Raw genomic sequence first — 11868 nt, forward strand, 5'->3', positions numbered from 1 at the left:
GTCAGAGGCAGTGCGATTGGCACAGGATAGAGCAGGGTTTAGGGCTGTTTTACATAGGGTCGCTATGAGTCGCAAACAACTTGAAGGCACATAGCAACAACAACAACATTCTTAAATATCACTTAAGAAAAAGCTACTAAAGAGTTCAAAAATATTTCCTCTGGGTTGTAGGAATATAGGTTTCCAAGTTCTTCAAAGGGTCCCTATAACTTTTTACAAAAAGAAAGAAGAGATTTAAAAAAAAAAAACAACAAACGGCAAAATCAAAGAAGATCAGAAGCTCTAGCATCCCAGCAATGCTGTGAGGAAAATCATTCCCTAGGTTTTGGGGGAGGGGGGCTTTGCAAAGCAACAAGGACGGTATAACGGGTGGCTACATATCATACTCGGCCCTGACATTAAAAATCACTGCCAGGGAATTCAACAACAGTTAATTACATAATCCTCAGCCTTCATTTGAGTAGGAGAGAGGCGGGCTGAAAAGCCAGGCTGAAAAGTGGAACCTGAAACACTGATTGTGTGACTCACTCCTTCTGTCTTCTAAGGACGAAACCCTTTAGGCCACGTTCACCCAAAACTAGCTCCCAACCAATCTCTGCTCCCTACCCCCAAGCCACACCAACTTTCCAACCTGTAGGTTCGGACTTAAGAGAATCCACAAGTCACTCACTAAGCTCGCAGGAGCGCCTCACCTCATCTCATGTGGATGCACTTAATCACAGAGCCCTATTCCCAGCCATTCAAGCGCAGTTCCCAGGGGCCCTCCCCACAATCAGGGGCAGGAGGGGGCCCATGGAGGTCACTGAGTCCAATCCCAGGTCTCCTTTACCCCACCAGGAGCCAGGGTCTGGCTACCTGATCTTTTCCAGAGACTTCACTGCCCAGAGACCACACTGGGCCATGTCAGTGGCAAATGTTAAACTGTCACAGTGCCAAGCCCACAAAGGATTTATGCTGCAAGGCCAGATCATTTGCTCTAAGACAACTGGATATGCAAAACTGCAATTTCCAGGTGGCCGCGATTCAAGTAGAGTTCCAGTCTCTGCTTCATTACCAGGTAGAGGTAAGGAACAGACAGGTACGAGGGCTTGAGTAAGTGGGCAGTGGAGTGGCCACCAACTGTCACTGGATGACGGGGTCCCTTTCGCACACACTCACAGTCCAGCTGAGCCTAAAGAGGCTGATCCTGCCAGCCTTACCCTCTAAGTTGAGGCAGTCTCCAGGGTGGAATCCACAGAAGGGCTCAAATCTCCTTGGCATCACTGCCCTGCCATGCCCAACAGTAAATTAGCCTCATCCTGGCCTGGAAATCCCTACCCTGCTGCCGTCCAAAGACAGGATTAATCCTCAGGCATATGGCTGTTCATGTCTCATTATAATCATTACAAAGCAGCAAGTTAACAATTACCCAGCAGAGCAAATTCATGGCTCTGGAAAGAAATTAGAGGAAAATTTTCTTTCACAAAATTAAATAAGCCAGGACTGGAGAGCATTAACCTCTGAATTTAAAAACAAACAAACAAAAAAGATCACTCTCATTCTCTCCCCCCCACCCCCCCCCCCCGCTTCGGTTTCCCTAAATAACATCACCACTGTTTAATTATGCCTCCTCTACCTAAGTTAGAAGAGTCTTGGTGGTACAGTGGTTAAACACTTGGAAGCCAACAGAAAAATGGGTGGTTCAAACTTGCCTAGAGCTCCCTGAGAATGTGCTTTGTACAGCAGCTTGCTTCCATAGATTCAAAACTCAAACCCACTGCCAGAGTCAGAACTGACTCATAGCTGACCCTCCTGGAAGTGGGGTTTTTTTTTTGGGGGGGGGGGGCTGTCTAATTTTCCCCTGGGGAGCCACTGGTGCAATCAGACCTCCAGAGAGGCACCACCTTTGGGTCAGTAGTACAATTCACTAGAGACAAGGCTCCCAGAGTGCCCTTCCACAGAGTCTAGGAAACCTTATGGAGCAGTTGGACTTAGTCCTATAGGGCAGTTATGAATTGGAATAAATTTAACAGCAACATAGTATTACACACACACAAACTATGTTTCCAAGGGGACATATTCTGCCTTCTTCCTCTTTGTAGCAGGCACATTGTAGGAAGAATGAAGTTACCAGATGTCAAGCGTCAAGAGCACCTAGGCAAACTACAGCTATGTAAGACCTTTCAGGATGACCCAATGGCAAACCTAATGGGGAGTTTCCAAACTCTAAGCTACATCAGCTACCTGTGAGCCTCTGCACTTGACCGTCTGCTCACTAGTAACTTCAGGAGGGGGCACCAGCTGGGAAGCTGGATACCTGAGCTCCAGTCCCAGCTGGCCACACCACGGCTGTCTGGCATGAGACAAGACCTCTTCTCTGTCTGCACAATGAAGAACAGGGGCCATCCTGCTAGGGTTCCAAGAAGCAGCAGTTAAGTCTAATCCCATATTTAGCTCTTGCTTCCCTTTGTGCACTAGCTAATTTTTCATGTCTCAAGGGACCTGGTTCATCAGGGGCCCTACTGCAAAAGGGGGTGTCCTCTCACTTGCTCAAATTCTGGGATGAATCACAACAGGCAGGTGTCACCTGCACCACCATCAGGCTGGGTGATGAAAAGCAACCACATTTTGCCAAGAGAGAAAGCCAGATAGCTGTGGACTGTATTTCGCAATCTCAATCTGTTAAACAAGAAGACGGGTTTATGTGTACATCAATGTTTCCTGTACCTCTTCAGGGAAAAACAACAGGACAAAACTGGTTCCAAGAACTAATTCCCTAACTTCCCCAAACGTCAAAATCTGAAGCCAGGTAAGCTTCTCTGGCCCTCTCAACCTCAGAATAGGACAGCGCTCCAAGCTCTGGTGGTGCAGTTCTAAAAATCCATCCCCAAAGACATGAGATGAGAGTTTTTCCTAGAGCTGCGGCCAGGACAGATGGTCTCAAAGGACACCTTGTCCTAGGCAGCCTGCCCATGTCTACATGCTTACATATGGAGGATGGATGGAGAATCACCTGAGAGTCAAGAGCCCAGGAGAGACCTAACAAGCGCTGTCTTCCCAAAGGGACAGTCCCCATAAGAGCTGGGAAGACAGGCTTATGAAAAAGGACCCTCCAGGCTCCTGGCTACCTGAGATTTTCCTGGCCCAGGTCAAAGTGAATTCCCAGTCCCATGTCTAGACCAGCCTTTCTTCGTTAGAAGGGGATCCCCTCCAAGTAGAGCTGGCCTGGAGGGGCCTTTGCCTTTAAGCAGTCCTGTAGTTGCCCTTAGAACCCTGAAGGGGCAGTCCCCTCCAGAGCTGACCCCTGCTAAGCCCTAGTCCAGCCCTACTTCCCCTAACCAGTTCATCCTGATACACTGCCTGCCCCACCCCCCATCCCCACTCTGTCCCCCTCCAGGCTGGCAATGCCACAGCTGATCAAGTCACGTTGAGCTGCCGCCAAATCTGAGAAGAGATAAACATTCCAGGAAAAGAAACACAAGGCCCGCAGCTCCTCTTCCCGGTCTGACTAGATCTCAGGCTGCCAGAAACAGAGCCTCACCACCACCAGGATCAGGGGACTGAATGCTGCCCAGCCCCCTGGGAGGCCTGCGACAGGGCTGGGGCGTGGTCTCCAGACCCTGCCCCCTACCCTGAAGGAAAGTGGAATGTTTATCTCTTCTCATGGGTTGACTGTGATGGGACCCTGCTAGTTAAACTGTGAGTGCAGAGAGAGGCAGGATTCAAACTTGTCTATCTGAGGTCTAGCTAAGGCTGTTGGGTGGCATAAAACCTTTGCACCTGACTAACCAAAAGGCTGATAGTTCAAGCCTACCCAGCAGTGGCGTGTAAGTAAGGCCTGGTGATCTAAGCCTATAAAAATGACAACTCAGAAAACCCTTTGAGCAGCTCTACTCTGTACCACATGTGGTGACCAAGAGCAGAACCAACTAACTTGTTTACCATTGTTTGTGGTCAACTCAGTGACATATTGGAGAGGTTATTATCACTCACCCAGAGTCTCAACAAAAAACTTACACACTCAGGAGAGAGTAGAATTCTAGGAAAATAGAGACCACCTCATTTCTCAGGGAACAATCAGCAGCCTGGTATGATGTCAACCTCTTACAGAAAAAGAAAAACACAAAAAACAAAACAAAACAAAAAAACCCAATACAAAACCCAAACACACAAAACCCAACCACAAAACCCAGCAACTTATTGCTGACAAGTCAGAACAGACTCACAGCTGACCCTCCAGCAGGCCATAAATTACAGAATGGAGAATGCTCATCTTCCTTCGCCAGTGAGGTAGGGAGGGCCTTTAAGACTGCAGCACCATCCCTGAGGACTAGGTCACCACAGCTCCCTCCTCTGGAGAAAGGCAGGTCTACCCACCATGGAGGAAGAATCATCTTGCCCAGATCCCTGGACACTAGAAAGTAGAGCCAGGTCAGGGAAAGAAACTGCAAGTTGTGAAAAAGTCACAGTTCTAAATCCCCATGTATGCTTTCCCCACCAACCTCAAAACCAAGCCACAAGGGCTCTGCCTGACACCTGCCCAGGCCAACAGATAGGCTCCAGTTCCCCCCACCCACACACCCCCAGGCTGATACTTTCTGCTTTCTCAAGGCCCCTCTCCTAGCCAGGAACCTGCACTCTGAGACCTGCACCCAAGCACTCAATTAAAGAAAGCCCTCCACGCTCACTTTCTAGGATTGCCTCACCAGCAACATAAATGTCACAGTCTCATCAACATACTCAACTGAGTCTGGGGCCTCTCGGCCTGCCCTCCAGAGCATTATCTCTCAGAAAGGACTTTCCAGCTCTTAGCAAGCCAGTTCAGAGCCAATTCAAATGCACCAGCAAGCTGGTACGGAGCTGGCAGATCACTAAGCAAGACAAAACAAAACAAAACAAAACAAAAGCTATCATCACTACAGCCTCTTGTGCTCCACTGAGAAAAGCCTGCATCTCAAACACCCATCAAATGAACTCTGGGGTGGTTTTTTTTTTGTGTCCTATCCATATCTTTTTCTACACAGCATTCAGGAAACAACTGAAAACGAGCAGAAGCCCAAAACCTGACCCTTTTGTGGTTTGGGGACTCATTCTCTTCCCCTTTCTCTCTGTTGTTCAGTCATCTCCAGGGGAGGCTGAGAAAATGGAACTTCAAGGTCTCGAGCAAACATTGTGTCACCAGGCACCAAGTACTACTACGTGGCAAGTATTTAATGTACACCATCTCATCTAGTCTTAAAAACCCCAAACTCCATTTTATTTATAAGGAAGAGGCTTTAAGAAACCCTGTAAGATGCTTAAGGTTGAACACTTAAGAGTCAGGCAAAGAGTCTACTTCACTTTGTAGGACCAAATTGCTCCCCAGACTTAAGTCTGAAAAAGTTTCACTTTCAGCTTAAAAAAGAACAAAAAAAACCAAACACACAAACCCCTCCCTACCATATCAAAAGTCATGTCTGACCAATTCCAAAAGGTTCCTCCCAAACTTGATGCGAAAATATTGAAATAATTATTGGAGAAACTGAACAAAAGCATGTAGGAGGCCTGCTCCACCAGTGCACACACGGCAAGAAAGTGAGTGACAGAGAGCTGCTGGCCTGGGCCCCTCACCAGAAATAAGTCTATAAAACCTGGTGTTGGAATGGTCACTTTCGTGTCTGATAGTCTGAAGCCCAACGGCTTTGGCCCAAGGGCTTGTATGTTACAAAGTGAGATAAAAATCAACCTTGTGACCCAGGAATACAAACCCACCAACCTAAGCTAAACTCCCTGTCTTCCCTGAAACAGGCCCTGGGTCAGAGTTCAGAGACTTCAGGTCACTCCAAGGAAGTGACAATCTGGTATTCTTCTCTGCCATCGAGAGGACCCTGCTCACCTAAGTTCTGGGAATCTACATGGACAGGAAAGAAGCTTCAGTGGCTTAGTGTGTTCTGTGCTGCGTTGCTAACCCAAAAGTCAGAGGTTCAAATCCACCAGTGGTTCTGAGGGAAAATGAAGCGTGGTCTCCACCACCCTGTAAAGATTTACAGCCTGGCAAACTTGATGGAACTTCAGACTAGCTATGAGTCTAAGACTCAAAGGCTGTGGGTTACACAGACAGGAAGCACCAGAGACAACAGATAGCAGGGAATCTACATAGAGGAACTGAACACAGTGTGGTAATTTGAGGACTAATCTTCATTTATATAACGCTTGTTTACATGATTTCCTTTAATCTTCCCAATCCCGTGAAATAGGTATCATTTATTGCTCCCAGTTACCAGATGAGAAACCAAATGGTTAGACACTTGCCCAAAGGCTCTACAGAAAGTTAGCCGACATTTGGGAGGAGAAGCTTTCTGGAAAGGCAGATAGGAATTGGAAGGCCAACCCGCTTCCCCTCTAGGAGCCTCATCGTCAGGCCCCAAAAGGAGGATTATTCTGAGCTGTCTTGGGGTCCCTAGCAGGGCACAGGCTGCTCCAAACCCTAAAGTGACACAAATTTCAAAACCTCTCAAGGCTTGAGGCAGCGCAGGAATCTCTCTAGGCCTTCGCTGGTTCTGTGGTGAGGGGTTCTGACATGTTGTCCCCTCCCCAGTTTTCAAGAATCTGGAGAGACTAACTTCCTAAATTCTCTCCCCATCCAGCCCAGCATCTGGCTGATGTTAGAGGTTCTGACCCAGAGCAGGGAGGCGAAATGTCACGGAAGAGGCATGGGGACAGTCCTGGGGGCCCTGTCGGGGAAATCTAGGGGAGACCCAGCCCCCGACTAGCGCTTACCAGTCCTTACCGAGCAGAGGGGACTCCTCGGGGCAGGCAGGGGGCAGCAGCACTGAGGTGGCTGGCACCGGGGCCGCAGTCCGGTTGCTCCCAGGGTCCAGGCGGGGATCGGAAGTGGAGCGCCAAGGCACTGGCGGCGGGGCCCCTCGGAGCCGGAGTTCTCCGGAGGTCTGCCCGGAGGCGGTGGCGCCGCCCGAGCCCCCGTGCAGTGGGGAGGGCACTCCGATTAACTGGGGCAGGCGATTCAGCTCCCGGCCGGACAGGTAGTAGACGAGGGTGACACCGAGGTGTAGCGCGCAGACGGCCACGAGCAGGCGGCAGGCCCGTTGCAAGGACGCGCCCGGCATCGCTGCGCTGCCGCCCAGGAGAGGCTCCCGAAACCTCATCTTCCCGCCGCCTCAAGAGGGTGGGCTATAAAACGGGGACGGCGGCCCGCCCGCGGGCCCCCGGCCAAGCGCTGCCGACCACAGCGACGGGGGAGGGGCCGCGGGAAGGAGCTGGAGCTCGGCGAGCGGACGCCGGATCGTCCAGACTTGGCCGGAGCAGAACCGAGAGAAGTGCGCCCGAGGCGCGGGCGGGGGAGGCGGGGCCGCCGGCGGGGGGCGGGGCCGCAAGTGGGCTTTTCTACAGGAGGAGGAGGAGGGGCTTCCAGGAGGGGGATCAGGGGGAGGGGCCTGGTAGAGGCGGGGCCGCGAGCTAGCTTTTCAAGAGGCGGTGGAGGCGGGGCCTCCAAGAGCCGGATTAGGGGGCGGGGCCTGATCGAGAGGCGGGGCTGCAAGCGGGCTTTTCTAGGAGGGGGCGGTGGGCTTTGGGTCGAGGGACCTGGAGGCGGAGCCAGGCTGGGTAGAGGCGGGGCCTCTGGTGGTGGCTACAGGGCCGAGAGAGGGCTTTTATAGGGGCAGGAGGAGGCGGAGCCTGGTGGAGGGCCAGGGCCGAGTCATGGGGCGTGGCCGGGAGCAGGGTTTTTCTACGCGAGGAGGCGGAGCTTCTGAGGAGGAATGGGGAAGCATGCTTGTATGGGCGTGGCCTGCTTGTAGGGGTGGGGTCTGTGGGTTGGGTCCCAGGGCGGAGCCGTCTAAATAGGCGGCTCGCCGGCGGGTGGGGCTGTGGTTCCTTTGGGTCCCGAGTGTTACTGAACCCCAAGCGTCATCCCAGACTAAGCCGCTAAACCTCTCACTTTCCTCCTCATCCTTAGCATTCACCGTGGTTTGGGGCCTCGGTGACTAGCAAGCTGTGCTTCCTCTGAGCTGCCCTCCAGAGGTGCCACCACCTCCTGGGGTGGGGGAAAAGGGAGAAAAGTTGCCTAAGAAACGGGTTATGATGGATGGCTGCGGGTGGGAAGGCCACGAAGGAATTCTCCAAATTATTCGGAACCGACCTCCATTCCTTAGTCTGGCTAGCCCCTGTGTCAATGTAAGGGTCCTAAAAAAAATATCATCCTTTTTTTGTATACCCTGTATAGTCAGGGTAAACGATCTCAGGCCCACCCACATCGGTTCTGTCTCTTCCTCACTGGGATGTATTTGAGTAAGAGATGAGAGGTGACAAGAAGGTATAGCATCTGAAACAGCAGTAAGTTTTATTTACTTTGTACCAGGACTTGCTTTTATCACTCAAAATATCTAACAACAATCTTTCTGAGTTGGGAATTTTGGTGGTAAGAAGCTGCACTACCAACCCAAAGTTCATATCCACCAGCTACTCTAGGACTGAAGAGACTAAGATTGTTAACAGCTTCTATTTGCTTGGCTCCCCAATCAGACACTCTGTTGTACTGGGGAAGTCTGCTGTCAGGGACCTCCCAGAGTACTAAAGAACAATGATGCCAATCTGGAGACTAGGTGCACCTGATCCAGGCCATGGTCTTCACAACTACTTGCTATGCATCAGAAAGCTGGACAATGACAGGGATGATAGGAGAATTGATTCCTTTGAGCTGTGGTGCTGGAGAAGAGTATTAAATATACCATGGACTGCTAGGAGAACAAACAAGCTCATCCCAGAGAGGGTGAAAACAGGCTGCTCTTTGGAGGCAAGGATTCTGAAGCTTTGTCTAACACATGTTGTAAGGAGGGACCAGTCCTGGGAGAGGGACCACACGCTTGGGAGAGTGGAGGGACAGCACAGAAGAGAAAGACTCTCAATGAGATAGATTAACTCAGTGACTAGGGTAATGGAGGTAGTTATGCAAGAGATAATAAGGTTTGCTCAGGATAGAGCAGGGTTCAGAGCTGTATATACTTGGGACATGTTATTAGAAAGGGCCAGTCCTTGGAAAAAGACATCATCATGTTCGGTAACTTGGAGAGCTAATGAAAGAAAGGAAGACCCTCAACAAGATGGATTGACACAGTGACTGGAACAATGTTGTTGTGGTGTTGGTACACTGGAGTCAGAACTGACCAACAGTTGACCCTCCAGCAGGTTTTCAGAGTCAGTTAATCACACGGGAGGAGACTGCCCATCTTTCTTCCACAGAGCAGCTAGTGGCCTCGAACCTTATGCCTTCAGGATTGCAGTGCAGCTTCTTGACACTAGGCCACCAGAGCACCCTTACTGTAACAATGGGCTCAAGCATATCAGAGATAATAAGGATGACAGGGGTAGAGCAGGGTTTAGATCTGCTGTTCACAGAGTTGCTATGGGCCATGGTCAACTCAAGAACACCTAACAACAACAACAACAACACAACATAGCCATTTGGGATCTTTGGTGACCTAGTGGTAAGGAGTTGCACTGCCAATCCCAAGATGGGCAACTTGAATCCATAGGAGAAAGGTAATATCCCTTCTGTATGAGTTACAGGCTGTAAAAACCTGCTGAACAGTAACTATGAGTCAGTTGCAACTCGACCCCACAAGCAACAACTGTGAAGTCAGAACTGACTTATAGCTGACCCTCCAGCAGGTTTCCAAAGCTGTAAATAGCAAAGGAGGAAAATGCTCATCTTTCTCCCATGGAGGAGCTGGTGGATTTGAACCACCAGAGAAGGGTGGCCTTTGGGTCAGCAACAAAACTTCTTACAGGGCTCCCTAAGCATACATCATACCATATAATTTTATTCAGACCAAAATTAAAATTCATAGTATCCTGTCTTATCTGGTTCCTATCTATCTCCCTTTTTTCATCTTCTACCACACTCTTCTACCTTGGAGAAGGACATCATGCTCGGAAGGGTGAACAGACAGCGCAGAAGAGGAAGACTCTGATAAGATGGATTGATACAGTAACCGGGGCAATGGGAGTTGGTGTGTCAGAGTTAGTGAAACAGGCTCAGGACAGGGAAGGGTTCAGAGCTGCTGTACATAGAGGGTCAGTATACATCACAGGCAACTCAATGGCACATAACCACTATAACATACTATGACAGGTTTGGAAGCAGAAGTGGCATCCACTTCCTAAATAATATCCCCTCAGAAACTCTATGAACTTTGATAAATGTCTATGGTTGTTAGAGGGGCTTCAGGCCTTTTGTTCATGGGGTCGCTATGAGTCATGCTCGACTCAAAGGCAATCAACAACAACAATCACACTCTTGTCAATTGCCAATTTCTTCAGAGCAGCTTGAACTTCCTCTTTCATCATCATAGGCTCTTGGTCATATGTTGTTTCATAAAATTCTTCTGTGTCAGCCATTTATTTTTGGTATAGTGCCTCTATGTACTCCTTCCATCTTCTTTTGATGCTTTTTGGGTCATTCAACATTCTGCCTTCAGTATCCTTAAGTATTACAACTCGACTCTTGAATTTGTTCTTCAATTCCTTCAGCTTACGAAATGCTGTGCTGTTTGTCCCTTTCAATTTTCCCACTCCAGCTTCTTATACATGTCATTATAATACTTTACTTGCTTTGTCTTTCTATGCTGCCTTTTGAAATCTTCTGTTAAGCTCCTTATCTTCTTGATTTCTTCCCTTTGCTTTGGCTTCTTAGCATTGTAGTGCAATATTCAGAGTCTCTCCTGACATCCATCTTGGTCTTTTCTTTTTCCTCTGTCTTTGCAGTGACTTTTTGCATTCTTCATGAATAATATTCTTGATATCCTCCACAGCTCATCAGATGCTGCCCTGGACACACTCACCAGGTTATGCCAAGAAATCTGGAGGAAAACTACCTGACCAACTGACTGGAAGAGATCTATATTTATTCCCATTTCAAAAAAGAAGGTGACCCAATAAAGATTGGAAATTATAAAAAAATACCACTAATAACATATAGAAGCAAGATCTTGCTTAAGATTATCCAGAAACGTCTGAAACAGTGCCCCAGCAGAGACCTGCCAGATATGCAGGTTGGGTTTAGAAGAAGTCACAGCACTAGAAACATCATAGCCAACACTAGATGGATCTTGGTCAAAAGCAGAGAGTACCACAGGACTGTCTAATTGTGTTTCATTGACTATACAAAGGCATTTGATTGTGTTAATCATAACAAATTGTGGCTAACCTTGAGAAGAATAGAGATCTCAGAACATTTAATTGTGCTCATGTGAAACCTATACTTGGATCAGGAAGCAGTAGACAGAACAGAGCAAGGAAACACTACATGGTTCAGGATCAGGAATAGTGTGCCTCAGTGATGTATCCTATCACCATACCTTTTCAATCTATATGCAGAACAGATCATTCAGGAGTCTGGACTTTATGAGGAGGAATGTGGCATCAGGACTGGAGGAAGACTTATCAATAACCTGTGTTATGCAGATGACACAACCTTGCTTGCTGAAACTTAAGAGGACATGAGGAGTCTGCTGCAGAAGGTCAAGGACTGTAGTCTTCAATATGGATTGAATCAAGAAAAAAAAATATATTCTCACCACTGGGCCAAATAGCAGCTTCATGCTGGAAGGAGAAGAAATTGAAATTGTTGATAACTTCCGCTTGCTTGGTTCCACAATCAACACTCTTGGCACTATCAGTCAGAAAATCAAAAGGTAAATTGCACTGGGAAAGTGTGCTATAAGAGAGACCTCTCTAGAGTACTGAAGAGCAATGATGTCAGGTTGGAAACTAAGGTACACCTGATTGAGGCCTAGTCTTCACAATTACTTGCTATGCATTTGAGAGATGGACAATGACTAAGGATGAAAGAAGAAGGATCAATGCCTTTGAGTTGTGATGCTGGAAAAAAGT

At 48.6% G+C, this 11868-nt stretch overlaps 1 protein-coding gene across 1 annotated transcript in view; it reads right to left on the minus strand.

Annotated features, from left to right (window-relative positions):
* B4GALT1 (UDP-Gal:betaGlcNAc beta 1,4- galactosyltransferase, polypeptide 1) overlaps positions 1 to 7124 on the minus strand; it is a 67872-nt gene extending 60748 nt beyond the window's left edge. Inside the window, exon 1 of the mRNA XM_006898496.1 lies at positions 6749 to 7124. Coding sequence (XP_006898558.1) covers positions 6749 to 7124 — 376 coding nt within the window. The remainder of the gene's footprint in view (positions 1 to 6748) is intronic.
* Positions 7125 to 11868: the final 4744 nt, after the last annotated feature.

The sequence above is a fragment of the Elephantulus edwardii genome, unplaced genomic scaffold (genome assembly GCF_000299155.1).
Source record: "Elephantulus edwardii isolate Elephantulus edwardi_28Jun2011 unplaced genomic scaffold, EleEdw1.0 scaffold00232, whole genome shotgun sequence".
In the NCBI taxonomy this organism is placed as follows: Eukaryota; Metazoa; Chordata; class Mammalia; order Macroscelidea; family Macroscelididae; genus Elephantulus; species Elephantulus edwardii.